The sequence below is a fragment of the Ursus arctos genome, unplaced genomic scaffold (genome assembly GCF_023065955.2).
Source record: "Ursus arctos isolate Adak ecotype North America unplaced genomic scaffold, UrsArc2.0 scaffold_24, whole genome shotgun sequence".
Classification (NCBI taxonomy): Eukaryota; Metazoa; Chordata; class Mammalia; order Carnivora; family Ursidae; genus Ursus; species Ursus arctos.
Window position 1 is genome coordinate 6,826,365 of NW_026622919.1, and position 23,749 is coordinate 6,850,113.

A 23,749-nucleotide genomic window follows, 5' to 3' on the forward strand; every position below is an offset into this window, starting at 1 on the left:
CATCGGCTAAGTGGCATATTTACCAGTTGCGTCAGCTGAGCAGAACAGGACCCAGAGGCGGGCACTCTCCCGCAGGTGTGCACCAACTGACAGGAGGGACTTCACTGCGTGGTGGACCCTGGGGTCTGGCCGCCGCTTCCCCACCCAGGCCCCGCCATCAATGTTTTGCATTCCATGCCTGTGGGGGTGGGTTTTTCCAGCAGCCTCTGGTTCTCCAGTGATGCTTCGTGGTTTTGTTTTGCTCCCCTTGCAAGAGACTAAACACACGGGCTCTGGGTGACGCCATTTTACAGGGAGGTGAAGTTCATGGCCATGAGGACAGGCAGTGCATCGTCTCCACTGAGCTCCCACCACCCTCTGCCCAGTGATGGCGGCCGCCGTCCTGTCCTCGGCCATGCCTGTTCCCCAAACACTACCCCTGCCTCCGGGTGCTCTCTGTACCCACAGCGAAGGTGTTTTTTGGTCCCAGCAGGTGGCCCACCTTTGCAAGCACGTGGCAAAGGCCCCAAACCTATTACAGAAAAGAACGTTCTCCCTTGGAGCTCATTGTCCCAGACACTCATCAAGGGGTCCGGCCGTGGGCCTGGGCTGATGCAACAGGGAGTTGTGACTTTCTTCCCGGACATTTCATTTGGATAAATTTTTTTCTCTAAGTCAGGGTTTCTCAAACTCAGCACTATTGACATTTGGGCCGGACCATTCTTTGCAGGGAGGCCTGTCCTATGCACTGTGGGATGTTGGAAAACATCCCTGGCCTCTCCCCACCAGAAGCCAGGAGCACCCCCTGACCACTTATGTCAGTCCAAAATGTGCCCAGACATTGCCAAATGTCCTGTCGGGAGCAAAATCACCCCTAGTTGAAACCACTGCTCTCAGGCAGCTCTGGGGCTGCCCGTGTCCTCACACAGTGAGGCACCTGTCCCAGGAGACGGTACAGATCGAGACACATGGGGTGTGGCGCCCTCTGCTCGGATGGCAGTGCCGGGCAGGAGGGAGAAACCCAACCAGCCCACTCCTCTTCCTGGGACTCGGGCATTGCCCCCTCTCTCTGTGCCTCGTGTGGCACATGGTTGACTTGGGGGTTACAGATGGGGATAGCGTTCCTTCTGGGGCTGTTATGAAGATCAAGCACTTGATAAATATGTCCCACGATGATTATTTTATCCGTCTGGCCACAGTGGCATCTTAATGTTTGTTTTTCCTTTGGTCACAAAGAGTGGCTGGCCCTGGGTCCCTCCCCAGGAAGGAGTCTTAACACAGGCAAAATTTTAAAGGGCACTTTGGGTCCCTGTTAGGACCATCCGACACCCACAAAATGAATGGTGGTTGGGGGAGTTTTGGGTGCCAAGCTGGCTCTGAGGTGCCCTCTCGCCTACGGACGTTTCTGGCAATGGTCGCTGAATGTTCTCCTGCGCCCCGGTTCCCGGTGTCGCCACGGGCCCTGCATGTGCCTGCTGTGCAGGGCGGAGACTGAGCTGTCTGGACTCCTGTCCCTGCTCTGCCCTGCGCTAGCTCCGTGACCCGGGCCAGTCCCCACACCTCCCCCGGAATCCAATCGTTCCCCTAGAGAGTAAGGACACTCAGCGTACGGACCTTCCAGGGATTCTGCACGAAGAGTTAGAGGAGAGAACACGGAAAGCTCCCAGCACAGAATGTACAATGAGCACTCACTGTTAGCACCGTTATTATTCATTTAATTTTGTGAGAATTAAGAGAGTAGAAAGCTCGCAGGCATACAAGAATAACTGCATTCATTCGTGCATCTCCTCTCAGAGGTAAACGTGCCTGGGGGTCGGGGAGCGGGGCTGCCCAGAGACATTTTAGAAGTGGACGGACTGTGCTTCCGAGCTGCATGTGAAGGGGAGGGTCAGCAAGGGAGAAGGAGAAGCCCCTCTCCCTGCACACAGGTCTTTCGGAGGCCCCGCCGCGGCTGAGGCTAGCCTGGTTGGAGGCTCTGCAGGCTTTGAAGGAAAATGATCGCCTGAAAAGCCCTGGGGAAGCTGAACCCGAGGGAACACGCAGGGCCAGGCTGAAAGGCGGGGTTTGTTCGGCTGGCTGTGAGAAGGGGTCCCCAGCTCGGGCATGAGCCCTGCCCCTTCCTTCCCTCCAAGGGGTCCCTTGGGACTGGACTCAGTGAGTCAGTGGGGGCCAGCCCTTTGTGGGGCATGGGGTCGGGTCAGGGCCCCTCTGCTCCCCCAGCCCTCCCTCTGCTGACCTTTAAGGGAGGAGCTCAGCACCCACTTTCGAAGCCAGCGCCGTGCCAGGAGGTGGGACACGGAGGCGCAGAGTGAGTGGGGCCGCGGGCAAGGCCGACCTGACCTTTCTAGATCGGAGTCTCGGCACGGTCCCCTTCTTCCTCCCCTTGGTCCTCTCCTTCCGCCTCCTCATCTGCCTCCAGAGCCTGATGTTTCTGCAGAGACAGGGCAGAATCATTGATGGGGGGCAGGCCTCCCCTGCACCCTGAGAAGTTAATCCCCTGAGGCCGAAACCGCCAGCTGGTGGAGGCCTGGGTTGCCGGGGACTCAGGAGACCGGCACCAGCTCCGTGGCCTCGAGGATCTAGTGGGTGCTCAGAGCCATGGGTGTGGACGGCGGGCACGGCCTAGGGCATCGGACAGACTCGGGTACAAGTCCTACTTCTGTCGCTCTGCTGCCTGGGTGACCTCGGGCTAGCTCCTCCTGAGTCTCCTTGGTCCCCTCACCTGTAAAGTGGACAGGAGTCCTCACGGGGCTGTGACCCGGACTAGAAATAATGGGCGTAAGGACCCTGCACCGCTCTCTCAGCCCTGACCCCAGACCTTCTGGCCAACTGCAGAAGACTTAAGAGAAAGGCAGGCCGAAGCAGGGTTGTTCTGTGCACTGCACTCCCCTCCGAGGCCCGGCTTCTCCAAGTAGAGTGTTTGAACAGTGGGAGGAGCTCCTTTCAGGACCCGCAGCACCAAGCCTGCTGTCTGCCAGGTGCACTGCGCCGTGGAAGGTGCCACTGTCAGCACTGCCTTCTGGACAGCGGGACGGTCAGAGAGCTGGGACTCCAGTCTCGCCTCTGCGGTAAGCGGAGGGAGGTCTGTGCCCGGCCTTGCCACACAGACAGCGTGAGAATAAGGCCTCTCAGAGCCAAGTGTTTCCCAATGCAAAAGGAGCAGCAGGCGTCACAGCTGGGCCCCAGCCCCAGTGGAGGGAGACAGAGTGGGGAGGGCTCATGAGATGGGACCAGTTATCCTCTCTGCACACGTGTCTGTCTTCCGCCAGCCTGTCCGCTCCGTCGGCACCCAGGAGTCCACCACCCGCCTCTCAAAAGTGGGACAGTCCACCTGGAGACTTAGGGTTTCTCAGGAGGAAGGGCGTCTTTCCTCCCATTTGCCAGATGGACAAGTTAAGGCCCACCTGCTGAGGCCACTTGCCCAAGGTCACCCAGGAGGTCAGCGAGCAGGAGGAACCCAGGCCTGGGGCTCCCCCCCCCCGGTGCCCCCCACAACCCGACGCCCCCACTCGGGGCCCTACAGGCTTCGGCTTCTTCTTCATGGCTTCCGCCTCCTTCTTCTTCAGCTCCGCGAAGATGAAGTCGAAGAACTCCTCCTCGGCCTTGGCGACCAGCTGCTCCAGGTTGAGGGCGGTCTCCTCCTCTCTCTGGTCATCGTCCTTGCCCTCCGCCTTGCCCTTCTCTTTCAGCCGCATCTCCCGGTGCCTGGCCTCCAGAATCTTCTCCCGTCGGGTCTCCCGCTCAAATATCTGGGGCACACGGGGACAGGGAGGCCCATGGGAGGAGGGCGGGGGCCAGGTCAACTTCTCTTTGCTCAGTGCAGCCCCAAAGAGCTCTGTTCTTAACGCTAAGGGCAAGAAAGGAGGGCTGGCCATTGAGGTCAGGAGGCAGGAACGGAGCTGCCAAGTCGCCCAGTTCCGAGAGGTTCCCAGAACATAGACGACAGCGTGAAGAACGCCCTCAGGCCTGTGGGGCCCTGGGCCCGGGGAAGCACCTGCTGGGGGGTGGGCCCGCAGTCCCAGCAGAGCCAGGGGGCTGGCCCAGGGCCTTGGCACCAGGGGTTTCAGTTCCCCGGTGTGACTATGGTGCTGGGGAGATGCCTCCTGTGTCCCCCAGGGGTGGGGGGTGTAGTGACGGACCTCAGCCTCCCAGCCCCCTCCCCCAGGATCCCCGCCTTCCCTCTGTCTTCTCTAATGGTATCTCTGAGCCTTTGTTTGACAGGGTCACCTGCAAAGAGATGTCATCTGTGAAGCCAGACACACTGACCTATTGACGGCGACAAGCCCGGAGGGGTGAGGTGACTTGCCCAGGGCTGCTGTGCTCCTGGGCCCGGAAGCCAGGCCGGGTCCACACACTCCTGACCCCACTTACCATGCTCATTTTGGGGACACCATGCCCCCTCCCCAAAGGTCCACGCATTTCCCAGGAGGTGAGAGGGAGGGCCTGATGTTTTTCCCTGGCCAGCCTACTCGGCCTGGGCCGGGTCAGCACCGGGCACTTACGGAGGAAGCTGCGTTCTTCTCGTTCCTCTGGAGCGTGCACAGCCCGTTGGAGACTTCCAGCAGCGTGGTGGTCCCCAGCTGAGAGCCGCAGGCGATGAAACACCCGTTGTCCTGCACCCGGAGGCAGAACAGGGCCTCGTCGCACACCTGTTGGAGGGGCCAGGCAGACGCGGTTGGGGAGGAGAGCCTCGTCCGATGATCTGGGCCCTGGGGAGGGGGGCGCTTCGCCAAGCTCTGTGTTCAAACACCCTCGGTGACTCCCCTGACTAACAAAACGAGGGTCACACTCTGAGATTGGCTGTCAAGACCCTTTGCCTCCTTCGCTCATCTTCCACCCCCCTCACCCCCGCTTTGGGCCATCCTGCAGTGTCCCAAACCCCATGCCCTTCCATGGCCCAAGCCAGCAGGGCTCGGCTCCAGCTATGCAAATATGACATTAGCTTAGGCTGGAAGGGTCAGCTGCCAGGAGCCCACGCGAGGGCTGCTGGAGGAGTAGGTCTGGCGGGAGGACAGGCCAGGCTTTCTGCTTCTCTTTTCTTTCTAAATTCCCCTAGGTGATTCTGCTGGGCCACGAGACCCCGAGGGCGTGGACGCATGGGGAGGGGGATATACATGACCTTCAGGCTGAGGGCAGGGTCACACTGCTTGAACACAAAGTCCCAGATGTCCAGGGTCCCGTCCATTTTGGTGGTGAAGAAAACCGCCGGCCTCACTGGGCTCCAGGCGCCGTCGGTGAGGTAAGCCATGTGGTACCTGTGGGGAACCGGGGGTCACTGGTCAAGGACCGCTATGGTTGGGAGGGATAGAAAGGCCACTGAGCCACAGCTCTGGTCATCCAGACCCCCTGGACTCCAGGGTCTCATTGCTGGCAGGAAGTTCTTTCTTGTGTCTGACTCCTAACCATGCCAACTCGCTCACTAGTAGTCCACAGTCTGCATTTTAAAGGCTCTGGTCCTGGGGGGCCTGGGGGGCTCAGTTGGTTAAGCATCCGACTCTTGATTTCGGCTCAGGTCATGATCTCAGGGTCCTGGGATTGAGCCCCATGTTGGACTCTGTGCTCAGCAGGGAGTCTGCTTATCTCCCTCTCCCTCTGCCCCTCCCCCTGCTTGCACGCAAATAAATAAATAAATAAATAAATAAATAAATAAATCTTAAAAAATAAAAAAGCTCTGGTCCTTCTGAGGGGTTGGCCACTGGTGTTTCCCCACAGCTAACTCCAGGGACAGGTGCATGTCGTTGGATCTGGGCCCAGTCTTCCAGCCGTGGGACTCACTGAAAGGAGTCAGAAGAACGGTGTGCCCAGAAAAGTTCCTAATATTGACATTGGAAGAGTGCTATACCTCCTACTTGTGGGATCTAGATTTTCAAAGCTTTCTGCCGTGAAGAATGAAATCAGACCCTTATCTTCCACCATATACAAAATATCAACTCAAAATGAGTTAAAGACTTAAACATAAGACCTGAAACCATAAACTTCCTAGGAGGAAACAGAGGGAAAAGCTCCTTGACATTGGCTTTGGAAGCCGTTTCCTGGATATAGCGCCAGAAGCACAAGCAATAAAAGCAAAAATAAACAAGCGGGGCGCATCGACGTAAAACATTCCGCACAACAGAGCCTAAAAATGACAAAGCGACCTACGGAATGGGAGAAAACATTTGCAAATCATATATGTGATAAGGGGCTAATATCCCAAAGGGACATTAAGGGTTAATATCCAAAGGGCTTGTATCCAAAGGGTTCATATCCAAAATATATAAGGAACTCATACCAAAAAACTCAACAGAAAAAAAAAAAAACCAAATGACCCAATTAAAAATTAGGCAATGGGCTTGAACAGATAATTCTCCGAAAACGTGCAGTTGAACCAGCAGGTTCATGGAAAGGTGCCCACCTTCACTCATCAACAGGGAAATGCAAATCAAAAACACAAAGGGATTAAAGAGAAGAAAACCAAAACCACACACATAAGGAGAGAGCTCCTCACACCTGTTAGAATGGCCATCATCAAAAAAGACAAGAGATAGTGTTGGCGAGGTTGCGGAGAAAAGTGAATCCTCGTGCACGGTTGGTGGGAATGCAAACTGGTGCAGCCACTGTGGAAAACAGTGTGGAGGTGCCTCAAAAAATTAAACATAGAACTAGCCTACGATCCAGCCATCCCACTTCTGGGTATTTATCCAAAGAAATTAAAATCAGAACCTCAAAGAGATACCTGCAGCCCCATGTTCATCGCATCGTTATTCACAACAGCCAAGAGACGGAAACAACCTAAACGTCCATCAGCAGATGAACGAATAAAGGAGGTGTGGTCTACAGATCCAATGGGATATTATTCAGCCTTACAAAAGGGGATCAGCAACATGGATGGACCTGGAGGGTGTTATGCTAAGTGAAATGAGCCAGACCGAGGAAGACGAATACCGCATGATCTCACTTATACGTAGAATCTTTAAAAAGTCAAACTCACAGCAGCAGAGAGTAGAGCCCTGGTTGTCAGGGGCTGGCGGGGGGCGGGGGGCGGAAACAAGAAGGTGATGGTCAGAGGGTATGAACTTTCATTTATGCAAGGTAAATCAGTTCTGGAGATCTAGTATGATCTAGTAATACCTCTAGCTAACAGCGCCGTGCCAAAGAGTGAAATCTGCTAAGAGGGCAGATCTCATGTTGAGTGTTCTTACCTCCCCCCACTCACAAGAATAACGATAATAAAGGGGGTAGGAAAGAGGCGATGGGTTTGTTTATGGCTTTGATGGTGGTCGTGGTTTCACTTATCCCCAAACTCATAGAGCTGTATGCAGTGAGTACGTACAGTCTTTTCCATGTCAATGACACCTTGATAAAATGGTTGAATATATATTTATAAATGTATTACGTGTGTGTGTGTGTGTGTGTGTGTATACACACACATATATAATGAAAGAGTCAGAACCCAGGTAGGTGGTGTGGAGCCCTCTAACTCCCTGTGAGACCCGGAGCAAAGCGCTATCCTCTGTACCCTCTGGGCGTCCCTCTCCACCCCTTGGAATAGGGAGTTTTGATCAGATTTCTGCTCCAAAAGCAAAGACAGGCTGAGTCCTAAAGCCGCTGGAGAAATCTTTAACATGCCCGTTCCTGGGTCAAAGGCAAGATCGACTACAGCAGCCCTGGGGTCTAGATTAAAAAATAATAATAACTTCTCCCAGGAGATCCTGAAGCACCCAGATTTGGGAACCACTGGAAGAGAAGGTGCCCGTTCGGGTCCACCGTGGCACCAACCCTGCAAGACCCGGGACCACGTGAGCTGGAAAGGAGCCCCAGATCCACACGCGTGAAGGCTGAAAGGGCACCTGTCCCCCCACCTCATGCCTCGGCTCTGGTCTCTGGGCTCTGCCTGCCTTGTGACATCTCTGTGGAGGTGGCTCTCCTCGCCCCCCCGCTCCTGGGGGCAGTGGGACCACGCTGAGGGTTTCAGTCTCACGGCATCCCCTTGGCCTCTCCTCTGGGCAGACTGGACGAGCCCAGCAGCTTCTCTGATCCAACGACAGAGCTCACAGCTCTGTCCCGCTCTGCTCCTACGCGTTCGCCCTCACAGGCGAGGGGACCCACCAAGCCGTCCTGATGAGCTGCCCCGATTCTTAACCCAAGCTTCCTAGGTTCAAACCCCACCTGAGCTCCTTACGAGCTGAGGGACCAGGAGCAAGTAGCTTTGCTTCCTCGTGGCCCTGTCCCCTGACACAGAGAATGAGGGACAAGAAGAGCAATGCTACCTACTTGCAGGGTTGCCTTGAGGTCATGAAAATTAACCCAAGGCTGTTTGAAGCACATTCTTTCGTGATTAGGCCGCTCCTGGCACGAGCTCAGGTGGGTGTGGAGGGGTGTTCTCTCCATTTTCTGGGGGGACACATGGAGGCTCAGGGGCCTCCTGGGCTGGCCCTCCCCCCCTCCCTCTTACTTGGTCCACATGATGGACGACTCCCGGCTGTCCTCTGACCAGATGCGGGCGGTCCAGTCGCCGACGGTCAGGAAGTTCTTCGGGAAGAACGGATTTCTCTGCAGGGCATAGATGGGGCCATGGTGGCCCGAGAAGGTGCACACGATCTTCTCCGCTGGCGTCTTGGCCTTGCGGTTGCAGGAGATGACAATGCCCTGCTCGGTGCCCACCATGAACTTGGTTGGCTGGGGAGGGGGTGACACAGGAGTGGAGGGCGCCATGAATGTCAGCTCGGGGCTTCATTGTCATGGCGAGCAGCCTTCTGGGGCAGGGAGGAGGGTCCGAAGGTGCTGGGAGGGCCTTGGGTTTAAGCCTCTGCTCAGGCTGTTCCCTGGCCTCTCCTGAGGAGCTGCCTCCACCCTTCCCGGCTTCATCAGACCCCACCCTCTGCGAGAACCTGCTCAAGGGCCCATCTCAATGAAGCCCTCTAGACTCCTCTAGTCCCTGGAGAGACTCAGCAGCAGCCACGCGATGAACACCGCTTTTTTTTTTTTTTAAGATTTTATATTTTTTTGATAGAGAGAGAGAGCACAAGCAGGGGGAGTGGCAGGCAGAATGGCAGGCAGAAGCAGACTCCCCGCTGAGCAGAGAGCCTGACATGGGGCTCGATCCCAGGACCCTGGGATCATGACCTGAGCCGAAGGCAGATGCTTCCCCGACCGAGCCACCCAGGCGCCCGTGACGGACACCTCCTCATGTAGCATCACTATGTCCACTAGGCATTTGGCCGTACGGGTCCTGAATGTCTGTTCACAGATAAAGCGAATGACTGAAAGAAGAGTGTAAAGCATGAGTCCAGAAAGCCCCTCAGCCAGCCCCCAGTCACTCCCTGCAAAACTGGGCTCTACCATACACCCCTGTTCATAGCACCTTATTCTCAGCAGCGAAGAGGTAAAGCAACTCAAGTGTCCCAACCCCAGTGACACGGATGGACGAACAAAATGCGGTCTATCCACGCGGCGGAATTGCATTCGGCTTTAAAACGGAAGGGAATTCATGGCTTTACAAAGGAAGAGCAGGGGTGCCTTGGTGGCTCAGTCAGTTAAGGGTCTGACTTGATTTCAGCTCAGGTCACGATCTCAGGGTCATGGGATCGAGTCCGCAGGGGGCTCCGCGCTCAGCGAGGAGTCTGCTTGAGCTTCTCTCTCTCCCTCTCCCTTTGCTCCTCCCTCCGCTCGCATGTGCACACTCTCTCTCCCTCTCTCTCAGATAAATAAATACATAAAATCTTAAAAAAAAAAAAAAGAAACAACTGGACTCCAGGTTGGGGGTCAAAGGAAAGCAAAGAGACACAGCTTGAAAGGCCCGGAAGAGTGAGTAAGGACATAAACGGCAGGGCTCCTGCAAGCTAGTAACGGGGAGAAGCACCCAGATCCGGATGGCCCCCCATGTCGCCGGCCTCAGACTTCTCGGTGGAGTCGGCCTGGCAAGCCTGCGCCTGGAGTCAGAGCCCTGGGTTTGAACCCCAGACGCCCCGTGTTCTAGATCGCATGACTTACCACACTGAGACTCATCTGTTTACCTGGAAAGTAGGGGTAATAACACTATCTCTCAGGACGGTCGTGTGTGATTATGTAAGCTCATCACATAGGACAGTGTCTAGTGTCCAGCACAGCCTGTGCTCAGTCACAGGTGCGGGACAGCTGGGGACTAGTGGTGGCCTGGTCACCACATCCCGCCCTTGCTCTAGACGTCCCTGATTTCAGGACAGAATGCTTCCCTGCGTCCTCTCCACCCTGACTACCAGGCCCAGGGGTGGGGGTCAGTTAAATTGTCTTTCAACTCACTTCACCAGCATTGGTTCCCCAGCCTTGGGTGGGGACTCCCGGGGCAGGGGTGAAGCCAGAGCACCTCCACCTCCCAAGGGCCTGAGAATGATGTCACATGACCTGAAAGCAAACAAGGGATCATCCCCAAGGGAAGCCCGGCCTGGGCTTCAGAGAGACATAAACCAGGAACCAGCCCAAGGCAAGAGTCATCTGGGAAAGTTGTTTTCTTGCTTTGGAGGGGGGGTCTTCATTTGCTGCTTCTAGAAGCTTCCATCCTTTGACACATTCACATTACTGCTCAATTACGGTATTTCTTTCCCGTTCCTTCCCATCACTAAACGCTGTAACTGTGCCTGCATTCCGGTTTTCCAAGAAGCCTCCTCTGACCTCATTTCCCTCTCCAACATCTCGTCCTTCCCTTCAGAAAGTGAAGCGACCCACCCGAGGCAGGGGCAGGGCCTGGACTCTCCATGTTGGTCCTGGATAGGGCTCTTCCCACAGAATGGGCCTTTCTGGATCCCGTCCTCTGCAAAAGCTTGCCCTCTATTCAGCGCAGCCACCAGCTTTGTGTGAATAAGGTGGCTCTGCTACTTTCCGCAAGAAACTCTGCTGCCCCCTGCTGGAACATCCTTGGAAAGACCACACAGGTCCAGGGTGACCACAGGGGCGATGGCCCTCCCTGGAGCTGCCTAGTGCACTCGTAGTCTGCCCTCCGCTCTGGCTGCCCCAGCGATAGAAAGTCGGGGAAGGGAGAGCTGGGAACACTCACCAAAGTAGACTCGAACTCCAGGGAGATGGCCCCCAAGGCGCTCTCCAACTGCTCCTTTCTGGAAATGTCCAGGATCACCACCTCGGTGGGTTCGCTCATCTTTCGGATATCCCACCACATGACCTGATGGGAGGATGGGCCGACTGTGAGACCAGAGGTCCCTCGATTCTCCTGGCATTTGCCTTCCCTACCCCTGCCACCTTTCTGGGGCCAAACACTGGGGCCAAAGGGGTGGATGTGAGAGGTGCCCAGTAACCTGCAGGACAAACACGTTTTGGAGAACCACTGCTCTGGCCCACAGTCTCCAACCTGGCTGGTCATCAGGGTTATGGGCAAGCTTCATAAAATCCAGATGCTGGGGCCTCCCTCCAGACCTATTGCATCAGAATTGCCAAATGTGTGCTCTGGAATCTGAACTCTTAAAGCCTCCCCACAATATGGCGAAACATAACACTGTTATAAATGCCCATATGCTTTGATCCAGAAATCCCACTGTATGTTATAGGTGTGCCTTCACACGTGTGCAAAAACCTATATAAAATACACTGTTGGCGGGGCGCCTGGGTGGCACAGCGGTTGAGCGTCTGCCTTCGGCTCAGGGCGTGATCCCGGCGTTCTGGGATCGAGCCCCACATCAGGCTCCTCCGCTATGAGCCTGCTTCTTCCTCTCCCACTCCCCCTGCTTGTGTTCCCTCTCTCGCTGGCTGTCTCTATCTCTGTCGAATAAATAAATAAAATCTTCAAAAAAAATTACACTGTTGGCAACATTATTCTTAGAATGACAACATATTGAAATCCACTTAAATAAATTATGGCATACCCAATGCAGTTCTTTTCTTTTTTTTTTTTTTTTTAAGTAGCCTCCATGCCCAGTGTGGAGCCCCCCTCAGGGCTCAAACGCACGACCTTGAGATCAAGACCTGAGCTGAGATCAAGAGGCAGACACTTAACCGACTGAGCCACCCAGGTGCCCCTCTCAGGCAGTTCTTAACTTTCATTAACTAAATGAAAAATGTCACGTGCTGATATTTACCTATGTGTGAGGTGTGCAGGAAGAGAGTGAAGAAGACAGGGGTATTTGCTCCTGTATACAGAGACTATCCCTGAAGGCAGCCGTAAGAAGCTGATGCGGGTGGGCGTCTATGCAGAGGGGGGCTGGGAGGCTGGTGGGCAAATGTGGGAGCAAGGTGTCTGTCTGTCTGTCCTTTTGTACCTTTTGGATTTTGTTCCATGTGCACGTATTACCTACTCTTCAATTTTAAAATAAAATGCAAAAAGGAAATGTTCCCCTGGGGATTCTGAAGGGGACGCAGGGAAGTGTCACTGCTCCCCACAATCCTGCCCCCTACAATGCCTAGCAGGTACCTGCCCATCTGTGGATGCCGAGAAGCACTCAGTGCCTGTCTTCGACTGCAGCCAGATGGAGCCATACACAGGGTCTCGATGGCTGAACTCAATGGTGGACAGCTCCGCCACTAGGCTGCCCTTCCGGGTGTCCCAACAGGCTAGCAGGGGGGAAAATGAGGGGAAGGTGAACGGAAGCCGGGCTCCCTTCCCTGGTGCAGGAAGCAGGCAATGGAGGGATGCTGCTTTTCTTGGTTTGGCAGGTGTGTGTTTTTTTAGAATCAGGGCTCGGTCCCAACCTGCCTGAGTTTCCTACTGACCCCTGAAGTTCCCACACAATCTCTGTGGAAAGGCTCCCAGAGTGCAAGCTTCGCTCATTTCCGTTGAGCCTCTGTCCTGTGTTGAGCACCACGCTAGGCCCTCGGGAAGCCTCTGGGAGTAAGACTGTCCCTGTCCCTGAGAGGCAGGAAGGGGGACTGCAAGTAGAGCCCATGCTGGGATTGCTCCGGTGAGGGACACATGGCGGTGGTCAGGGCAAGCTTCCTGGAAGGAGTGAGAAGGAGCATGGATGGAGGATGAGCCTAGGATGGGGGGGCGGCGGGCCAGCCAAAGAGAAGAGTGTCTCCACCCCAGAGAAAGGCTCCTGAAAGTAAGAACACTGAGGCAAATCTCTCCTGCTACATAAACTCCTTTCCTTTAATCCTCCACACCTTGGCTGCCCCTGTTGGGAGATGGGAATGCAGCTCACAGACCCTTTGCTCACACCCATTACCGGGGCATCACCCCTGCTGCTTTACCAAGAAAGCCTCAAAACATATCTAGTTTCTGTCTTGGCAGATTTCATTCTCATTTTTCCACAAATGTGCAGCGAGGACCCAGTCTGTTACACAAAACTATTTCTAGGAAAGCAATAAAAACATGATCTATGTTTTGATTTAGGGAATCAAAGTCCAAGGCATTTGCCCCTGGACTGGCCTGGCCCAGATATGGACTTTCTTAGCTAAGCTTGCTCAGCCTGGGCAGAGCAGAGTTCGGGGGTTCACAGGCAGCAGAACCCCAGAGCCCTGGCTGCTCTGAGCTGGCATGAAAAACCCTGAAAGGGGTTATGAATAATGAGCGAGGCAAGGCTCCTGAATAAATCATGGCACAGTGGCTCCGCTCATTTTCTAGAACTCTGGGACCAGGTAATTTGGCAGGGAGACTTGTGGGAGCTCATGTCTGTTCCCGGGCAGGAGGCGGCAGGTCTGAGAGAGGGTCAGAGGCCTCAGAAGAGTGTCTAAGAAGCTTCCCTGCCATCTGGCTCCTACCCTGGGAGGAAGAAGGGGAAGGAAGAGAACATGTGAAGGTAGGAGGGTAGGGGGTCCTTTTCAGGCCCAAGGTCACATCAGGCCTGGGGTGCAGCCATGGAGGCTGAGTGTCTGCTGCCTGGGGGCCAGAGGTGGAGGGCGGGCAGGCAGCCAGGGCCCATGTGGGCAACTTCTTTCCAACCTCCCTAGGGATCCAAAAACCAGTTTTCTAGGTGTTCCATCAGCAAAATCAGCAGACTAAGGACCTCTGAAAATCTTCTCCTCCATAAAAGCAATGAGAAAACTAGCAACAAACGTCAGTCAACTTTCTCAGAACAAGTTAGCCAAAAGCTTGCAGCCATCCGGAAGGTATTCAGGAGAAAGTTGAATGTTAGTAAGGACACTGAGTTTTGTAGCATTTTTAACTTGCCCTCGTTAAGACCCCACACTCTCTGAGTCCCACGGCAGCCTCAAAAAAAAAAAAATAACATTACTCCTTCCTGGTGAAAACCTGAAGCCTGGCAGCCACAGGAGGGGTAATGTGGCCGGAGCTCATTCAGAGTCTCCTGTCCAAAGAACGGTGACTATCTGACCTGTGTGGTGGTTCCCCTGTAAGCTGTATGTGTTCGACCTGACTTGGAGCTTGCCGAGTGAAAAAAAGTCTTATTATGGAAGCAACTGTTGAAAAGAATGATAATTACAGGCAACTGATTAACTTTGCAGCTTCCTGAAGTGGTGGGTAACAGGTGGGCAAACAGCAAACTAACCACAAAGCTCAAAGGGCAAGCCTGAAGGACACAATGTCCATAGGGGCTTTGAAAATCTCCGACATCTTTCTGGAGATCCAGAAGGGCACCTGCCTGGGTAGGGGGCTACATGCGTGCCCAGAGCCATGCACACGCTCAGGAAAGAACAGAGGAGGTCCTAAGCTCTGCCCCTGGCTGACCCTGAGGCTATGCACAGAGGCTCAGGCGGGGCTGGCAGCCGCCTGGCTCAGTGTCGCAGGCATGCTCAAACAGGCACATAGAGGCTCTCAGCAAAGACTGGTTGGCTGCAGGTGCTTAAGGAAGTCCCTGTCCAGCCACTAAACTAACTAAGCAGTGACCACAGCAGCCACACACAGTAGAGTACAGACTTCACAGAACTGGTGCAGAAAATTCACTGAAGAAAGGAACAATGACAAATAGCAATGAAAACAAGCCCTGTGCAGGCCTGAGTGTCTGATTCCCAAAGTTGTCACTTTATATTATGTAAAGAGAGCCATTTCCAACAAAAAAAGTTACAAGTTATACAAAGAAATGAGAAAATACACAGGAGAAAAGACAATAAACAGAGACTGTCCCCAAGGAAGCCCAGCTGTTGGACTTACTGGACAAAGACTTTAAATCATTGATTTTAAAGATGTTCAAAGAACTACAGGAAATGGTATCTAAAGAAGTAAAGGAAAGTATGAGAATGATATCTTGCTAAGTAAAAAATATCAATAAAGAGACAGGAATTATTATTATTATTATTAGAGAGAGAGAGAGCATGAGCAGGGGAGGGGGAGAGGGAAAGGGAGAGAGAGAGAATCTCTAGCAGACTCCACGCTCAGCATGGAGCCCGATGTGGGGCTCAATCCCACGACCCTGCGATCATGACCTGAGCTGAAATCAAGAGTCGGACGCTTAATTGACTGAGCCACCCAGGCGCCCCAAGAGATAGGAATTCTTTTTAAAAGGAAGAACAAAATAGAGATTCTGGAGTTGAAAAATATGTTTACTGGAATGAAAATTCAGTGGAGGGGCTCAACAACACAGTTGAGCAGACAGAAGACCCCCCTGAGCTGGACGTAGGTCATTTGAGACGATCCATCTGAGAAACAGAAAGAAAGGGGGAGGGAACTACCAAAACTGATTCAAGAAGACATAGCAAGTGTGAAGCAATCTAGAACAAAAAAAGAGGCTGCATTAGAGGGGTGCTTGGGTGGCTCAGTCGGTTGAGCCTCTGACTCTTGATTTCGGGTCAGGTCATGATCTCAGGGTTGTGAGATAGAGCCCAGGGTTGGCTCTGTGCTCAGGGCAGAGTGTCCCTCAGATCCTCTCTCTCCCTCTCCCTCTGCTCCTACCCCATGCTCTCTAAATCAATCAATCAGTCAATCAATCAATAAGAGGTTGCATTAGCAATTTTTAACTTCCAATAAGGAAGGACCAGATGGCTTCACTGGTGAATTCTACTGAACATTTAAAGAAGAATTAGTACCAAATGCTCCCGATTATCAAAGGAGAAGGGAACGTGTCCCCACTCATTGTGCATGGTGGGAATCACTCACACCCATTCTCGTATGGGTGTCTCTGCCTGCCTCTCCCGAGATGGACCTCCTCATAGGTCTCATTACCCCGTTGCCCCCAGCTACTCTATGCCAGCTGGGGACAGGTGGGCGGAAATTCTCCTTGACTTTATATTTGACCTATAATTTTCTTAAAACTTTTTATTCTGTATTGCATGGTGCACTGGGTGTTATACACAACTAATGAATCATCGAGCCTTACATCGAAAACCGGGGATGTACTGTATGGTGACTAACATAATATAATAAAAAATCATTATTAAAAAACAAAACAAAACAAAAAAAAACCTTTTTATTCTGAACTTGTTTCAGACTTACTTGAACTGGAGACACAGCTGAGCTATCAGCAAGCCCCGACTCGCCCGGATGTCTGGAGTTCATCCGCTGTGGGAAGTCCCCACCTCCCTTTGTGCCCTGCGGGAGGCCCGGGCAGGCATGTGGGCCCTGGTGGACAGGGGCGGGGGTTGGGCTGGCTCCTGGTCAAGCCCCAGGCCCTTCCTTACCAAGCTGCCCATTGTAGCAGCCCCCCAGAAGCACGTGGGAATCCTTGGGGTTGTACTCCAAGGTGACAAGAGGAGAGGACGGCTTCAGGACAATTTCAGGCTTGTTGGGGTTTTCTGTAAGACAAAGAAAAAATGGTCCTACCGGGTCTAGAAAGCAAAGAACAGGGTCAAACAGTTGAACCCTTCTAGAGGTAGGAGGTAGGAAGGACAGGGGTCGGGGGTGGGGGGAAGACTGGAAACCCCTCCTGGCTGCCACCTCTAGGCCCCGGTGACCAGCATCTGGCACTCTTCACCCTAGGGGCTCTTCTAGTGGTTTTATTTCTGGTAATCAGGAGCGTGTGTGTGTGTCCATTTTGTGGGTTTGGTAGAAAACCAGGTGTGACCACAAGGTTTTTTACTTAAAGCCAACTCTCCCTGACTTCTCCAAGCCAGTTTCTTTGTCTGTATGGGGGGGGGGGCTAATGGTGGAGTCGGCCCCCAGGTTGCCGTAAGCATTTGTTGGGTTGCTCAAGAGTGTCACGTGCTCAGTTCTGAGCTTGGCACCTACTCCTACTCGTAACGACTAACGTGTATTTTCACGCTGGGGACAGTGAAGGGACATCTGACAGCGTGTAGCCCCCCATTGCCGGCTCCCTGCCAGGCTCGCGCTCTTCGAGTGAGTCCTTTTGTCAACAAGGGTCTTGCTCCCAAGTGGACCCACAGCCCCTCCCGGCCATGGGTGAAGGACAAATGCCAGGAAAGGTGGGACAAAGGTGAGTCTGTCTGAATTGGGATTTGATGGGGTCTAGTCTTGAATGCCCTGATAGAGGATCTGGAAATGAAGGGAGTTTCCTGCTTCTGATATGGCTCCTGTTTGGCTGCACCTGAATCCAGACAGGGAAGGGATGAGCGGCTTCTGGGGTCCCTGGTCCCTCCCTGTGAGGGACCAGCCCTGTGAGAGTCCCAGGCCTGTGGTTTCTACCTTCCACTCCTGTGCTCTCCTGGCCTCTCCCTGTCCCCCCCACCCCAGCTTTCCCGGCCACCCGGACTCCTCTACTTCTCACCCAGGTCCCAGATGTACGACTCGTGGCTCATGCCCTCAGGTGCCCGTTGAAAATTCAAGCAAGAATATGCCACGGCCAACTTTCTGTTGCCATCAGGGTGCCAGGAGAGATGTGTGGCTGACCGCTTGATCTCCTGGGGATCCCTTTACGGGAGAGCAAGAAGCAGAAGACTAGAATGGAAGTGGAAGACTCCCCACACCTCTTTACCTCTTATTTACTCAATTATTTCTTTATGAAAACTTTTTTCATCTTTCTTTCTTTCTTTCTTTCTTTCTTTCTTTCTTTCTTTCTTTCAGAGAGAGAGAGAGCAGGGGAGAGGGAGAGAGAGAGAATCCCAAGCAGGCTCCATGATCAGTACAGAGCCTGACATGGGGCTCAATCTCATGACCCTGAGATCATGAGCTGAGCCCAAACCAAGAGTAAGACACTAAACCGACTGAGCCACCCAGACACCCCACAGAGAAATTTAGTTTAAGAACAAAGTTTAGAGGACTCCCTTAATAAAAAATCCACTCTCACCAGCCATAAACAGAAGGCAATGATGACCACTAAATCCATGGAAATAAAACATATTAAATTCCAGTCCGATATTTCCATTTGCTGAAACTTTTGAGCCTGAGGCCTGATTTCCCATTGCTATTGACATAAAAGGGAAAAGAGAGGATCCAGCAATCTTGCTCCTCGGTATTTGCCCAAAAGAGTTGCAAACTTTTGTCCACACAAAATATTGCATGTGAATGTTTCCAGCAGCTTTGTTCATAATCGCCCAGACTTGGAACCAACCAAGACACCCTTCAGCAGGTGAATGGATAAATAAGCCAGGGTCCATGCAGACAAGGGAATATTACTCAGCATTAGAAAGAAATGAGCTATCAAGCCACAAAAAGACAGGGTGGAAACGCAACGCACATCATTAAGTGAAGGAAACCAGTCTGTAAAAGGTCACAAAACTGTATGATTCCAACTACGTGACATTCTGGAAAAGGCAAAAGCATGGAGACAGTAAAGAGATCAAGCGTTGGCCAAGGGTTTGGAGGTAGGGAGGGATGAGTAGGTGGAGCACGGGACTTTGAGGGCAGTGAAACTATTCTGTATGATACATTTGTCAAAACCCACGGAATGTACAACACAAGGAGTGAGCCCTAATGTAAACTATGGACTTTGGGGTGCTACAGGCTGAGTCCCCCCAGGTCCCCGCAGGTTCATATGTGGAAACCTAATCTCCAATGGGATGGTATTAGGGGGGTGGCTGTAGGAGGTAATTCGGTCCTAAGCCATTCAGAATGAGATTAGCACCTGATAAAGGGCTCCAGAGAACTCCCTCACCCCTTCTGCCATGTGAGTTCCCAGTGAGAAAATGGCCGCCTGTGAACCAGGAAGTGGGTCTTCACCAGACACAGAACCCAACCACCCTGATCTGGGACTTCCAGCCTCCAGAGCTGCTGTGAGAAAGAAACTTCTTCTGTTTATAAGCCTGCCAGGTGATTGTGCTGTATCAGAACGCTGGTTCATGACGGTGACAAAGGCCCCACCCTGGGCGGGGGTGTTGATGGTGGGGAGGATGTGGGGGTGCGGGGCGGACGGGCAGATGAGAACTCACTGTACTTTCTAATCACTTTTGCTGTGGGCCTAAAACTGCTCTGAAAAATAAACTCTTAATTAAAAAAAAAAAAGAGGGAAGGAAGGGGAATGAGCAAGAAGTAGAAAAGGCCCAATCTGAGACTTTGTCCTTGAAGAAATCAGAAGGAATGAAGGAAAGTGGGAATCCGAATAACTTTCTCACCCCCTGATTCCCCCACTTCACTCCTCCCGGGAGCACTGTTAGAGTGAGAGGAGTGCAGCCTGGAATCCAGGAGACCAGAGTCCCATCCTTGATTGGGTCACCCACCCACTGTGTGTCCTGAGCACCATCCCCTCCCTGGGGTCAGTCCCCTCATCTGTCAAACGTAGAGGTTGGATGGGATGATGTCTAACCCACCATCCTGCTAAGATATCCCTGTGGAAGGTCAGACCCCAGCAGGGCAGGCGCAGCAGGAAGGGCAGCCCCGCCCCGGCCCCTCTCCTGGCAGCCCTTGGTCTTGCTCCACACACTGCGATTCAGCCCTGGATCACAAAAGGGTCCTTCCTAGTTGTGTTGGGACGGGGTCAAGTACTGCCCAGGACCCTCAGCAGGTCATGGTAGCACAATGAATCCCCCAGAGTTGGCATTTGAGGCTAGCCACTCACAAAATCGCAGGTATATATAATATATATTATGTATATGGATGTATTATATATATATATTATATATAATATATATATAATATATATATATATACATTTTTTTAAACAAAAAATAGAGCTACCCTCTGTACTGTTCTGCACCTTGTTTGCTCTGGTTTGGTTTCACAAACTAAATCTTGTCCCAGAACAGGCTGGCACCTTCATTCTGACAGCTGCGTGGCATTCCACGGTGTGCGCCTACCAGAATTGTTAGGAGTCCCCTACCAATGCATTTAGCTTGCTTCCGGCCTCTGGCTAGCACACGCCCCGCTGCAGTGAATGTCCACATACACAGTGATTCCACACACACTATGGGAGAAAGCCCTGTTGTCAAAGCGCCGTCCTTGGAGGTTATTACCAGGTACGTTCCCGTGAGTGTGGGACGAGGGTCCTGTTTGTCCACAGTGTTGCTGGGGCACGGATGTCCCACACTTTGTACTCATTCTGCCCTGCATGAATCGACCCTGCTTGCACACAGCTTTGCAAATTCCCTTAGTCTTTCCCTCGCCGTCTGCCCTCCTTTTCCATCAACCAGACCTGCCCCCGAGGTAAGCACCAGTGGGCTGCTGGCTGTTCTATTGCTCTGCTCCTTACCAAGCTCGGAGCACGGAGGGCATTGCACCCACGGCATGGGGTGATCGGCAAGGGGTGACCTTTAGAAGCTTGCAGCTGTAGGGGCGACAGAGATTGGCCAGACACCTGCCTAGCTAGAGAGGTACCTGAAAACGTTGATGGTTTTAGCTGAAGGGGCCTCCTCCGTCACCTCCACCGCATCCTCGTCGTCAAAATACTCCTGGTAGATGTCAATGGCATTATTCTGTTTAATGCAGTGCTCCATGATCTGCGGAGGACAGAGCGGGAGTTCTTGGCAGGAAAGGGAGGTTCCTGCAGCCTGACCAGGACTGAGACAGAGTCTGGGAGGGACAAGACCTGTTCAGCGGTCTTTCCCATCCTTCCAGCCCTTGCATTCTCCATGGGGGCACCATCATCTCCAAGGGGTTTCGTGAAAATTGGTTTTGGGGGGTAAAATAATATTACTTGTTATGTATAAAGCACAGATATATATACAGTACATAAACAATGTACATATGGTATTAAAATTTCATGGGGAAGGCAATTAGGAAAAAATGTCTAAAAAGGTTCATTGGGGGACAACAATGAAACAAAGGTGAAGAAACACTTTCCAGCCAAACAGAACTAGTAATCACTCCATATACAGCACCCATCTTCTGGTTCTGCCACCCAGAGGGCCCTCTCCATTTTTCCAGATGTCCAACAAGGAAAACCAAGCTTATGTGCCTCCTCTTCCAGGAAGCCTTCCCTGATCCCTTTAGCATGATATCAAATCTTCTTCCTTATAGAAAAAAATAGCAAGTCATCCCTCATTTTACAGCATGTTTTTCTACATTATACGGAGATATCTCTGTATTTGTCTTTGACCTCCAGTGGATTATAAACTCTGGGGCAGGATGTATATGAACTTTTGCAATTTTTTTTTTTTTGCAACTCATTTTTGCAGTCTCTGCTGTGCCTGGCAGAGGCTTGAAGCTCAGTCCAAATGTGCTGAATGAATGAATGAATGAATGATCCCTATTGGCAGGTGGCTTTTGGGAGGGGTTCTTTGGGGGTCCTCTTTGCTTAAGGGGAGCACTTGTCAAACTCCTCCTAAAGCCTGCCCAGCCCTTGCACCTTCCTGTCTTCCCCTTTGGTCTGCTGTTGTGGAGTGGTCTGCCTGTTTCCGGGTAGAAGGTTCCTGAAGGTAGTCAGTACTCTTGCCCGAGTAGCCACAGGAGCCGAGCACAGTGCCAGGCACGCCCAGGGCTTCACATGAGGCAGGGAGCTGGCGTGATGGCTGGAGCTGAAGGAGGCCTTACCGAGCCGAGCTGCATGATGGCATTGATGTAGTTCTCGTCCTTCTCCACCTTCTTGCGGAACCGGATCGTCTGCTCCAGCTCCAGGGGGTTCACATCCTTGGGCCAGCCCCCCTCAACATGATTAATCCCCCGGGTCTCCATCTCAAACCGCTCCGTGTTGGCCTGAACCAAGAGCCAAGGGTGAGAACATGCCTGCCCCATGTGTAAACACGGGGCCATTTCCGCCAACCAGGATCTTGGGGCCCCCGCCCCCGGGCTCCAAACACTTGGGGATGGACCGATGAGGTGTCCTGGCCAAAGCCACAATACTGTCAGGTTCCAGCAAGGAACTTTCTGGTCCTCAGGTGGTCACAGGTAGCCACGGAAGTGACACCCTACAGAGCTAGCAGCTTTGCGGCTGATGCCAGGGACCCTGGAAAATCCAGGTCTGACTTTATCTAAACCCTAATGGACCAGAGGAGCCCACACATCTGTTCTGTGCGATCCCAAAGAAAAAGCAGCGAAGGAGCCTGCTCTGGCTTACCGTGTACAATGTCACGGGCAGTGACACATGGAAATGATGGAGGGTGGGGATTGCTCTGCCCGTCTCTGCGGCAGGGAGGATGGTAGATACAGGTGTAGTTTATCCCTTAAACTTGTCACTTTGACTCCTTTCTATTTTCGCCCCATTTTAAAAATTGTGGTAAAATACATATAAAATTTACCATTTTAACCACTGAAAAATGTATGATTCTGTGGCATTAAGGACCTTCCCGACGTTGTGCCACCATCACCACCATCTAGTTCCAGAACTTTCTCATCACCCCAAATGGAGACCCCAAACCCAGGAAGCAGTCACTCTCCTCCTCCTTTCCTTTCTAAGCCAGGGCTCGCAAAAGCAACAAGTCTGCACAGGGCGGAGAGGCCATCCTGCTTAGTTGGCTGCTCCGTGGACGGCATCACCCTGGTCCCTGTGACAGCAATGAGCCCTGGGAAAGCAAGGAACTCAGTGCGTTTGAACCGTGAGTTACCCACCCACAAAGCGTTTTTGGCCAAATCAAGTGTGATTTTCACGGGGCTGATTTGGGACCTGACCAAGTGGCTTCTCTCCTTCAAACTAGTTTTCTCTCTGCAGCGCCTGGCATAATCGAGGCGGCTCACACACCCACTTAGACAGGCAGGGAGCTCACACTGTACCATGAGGCTCCGTTCTCCTATCATGGAGGCCCCTCTGACAGAACTTTCCACAGCCCCCTTTCCTTTCCACAAGCTGGGCAGGTGCTTGTAGATCCGAATCCCCACTCCCTCAATTTACCTCTCCCAGCTGCACCACATGCCTGCGACGAATCTAGTAAGAGTCTTCGGGGTGAGACCAGAGCCCACGGGAGAGCGAGCATCCCGAGTCATATTCACCTGCCCAGGGAAGGGCTGGTGCGGCGTCTTTTCCTGCCCCTGGGCACCGTGGTGGGTCATGGGGCCATTCTGCCCTCATACTGGCAGCATCTGTACTGGGCCACTCTCACTGGCTTCCAGTCACCCAGATGAGTCACCCAGGCCCACCCTGCCCGACCACACCTCCACCGGCCCGGGTCCCGGGGCAGGGCCCCACCTCGTGTTCCGACATGCTGGTGGAGCACTGGACGCCCGTGTCCACCGGGTTCCGCTCTACAAATTGCTCGGCCAGCTCGGGGTTGGGCGGGATGTCGATGTTCAGCTCGGCCTGGCGGTCCGAGAAGTTGCATTGCTTCCCGAACTCGCTTCGCTTCTTGACGTACACGTACACGATCTCCATGGTTCCGGTGGCTGTGGGGAGCAGAGGGAGGGTGTGCGGTCAGGGGCCCCCACCTGGCTGCTTCCCGGTCCCCACGGGCCTCACCGGGGGTGCCTCCAGGTTCCCAGTCTGGTTGACGGGAGGGGTCCTAGGGGATTTGTTCAGAAGCCACATCTGCATTTTAAAAAATCATCTACCGAGGGGCTCCTGGGTGGCTTAGTCGTTAAGCGTCTGCCTTCAGCTCAGGGCGTGATCCCGGCGTTATGGGATCGAGCCCCACATCAGGCTCCTCTGCTATGAGCCTGCTTCTTCCTCTCCCACTCCCCCTGCTTGTGTTCCCTCTCTTGCTGGCTGTCTCTCTCTCTCAA

At 53.1% G+C, this 23,749-nt stretch overlaps 1 protein-coding gene across 1 annotated transcript; it reads right to left on the bottom strand.

Annotated features, from left to right (window-relative positions):
* Nucleotides 1-1,687: 1,687 nt before the first annotated feature.
* On the bottom strand, nucleotides 1,688-23,405 carry DNAI2 (dynein axonemal intermediate chain 2). Its single transcript, XM_026513211.4, has 12 exons — nucleotides 23,220-23,405; nucleotides 21,632-21,793; nucleotides 20,477-20,598; nucleotides 17,496-17,638; nucleotides 16,453-16,566; nucleotides 12,356-12,495; nucleotides 10,991-11,113; nucleotides 8,414-8,637; nucleotides 5,099-5,234; nucleotides 4,482-4,628; nucleotides 3,501-3,728; nucleotides 1,688-2,410 (listed from the first exon to the last, which is right to left on the bottom strand). The coding sequence occupies exons 1-12, from the start codon at nucleotides 23,400-23,402 to the stop codon at nucleotides 2,324-2,326; spliced, it is 1,809 nt and encodes a 602-aa protein (XP_026368996.1). The 5' UTR covers nucleotides 23,403-23,405; the 3' UTR covers nucleotides 1,688-2,323.
* Nucleotides 23,406-23,749: the final 344 nt, after the last annotated feature.

Coding starts and splice junctions, on each gene's coding strand:
- DNAI2 (XM_026513211.4), bottom strand. CDS start 23,402: ATGGAGATCGTGTACGTGTACGTCAAGAAGCGAAGCGAGTTCGGGAAG. Junction 17,639..20,476: donor AAAACCATCAACGTTTTCAG/GTACCTCTCTAG, acceptor TCTCCCGTAAAG/GGATCCCCAGGAGATCAAGC. Junction 12,496..16,452: donor CTGCTACAATGGGCAGCTTG/GTAAGGAAGGGC, acceptor CCCCCCTGCTAG/CCTGTTGGGACACCCGGAAG.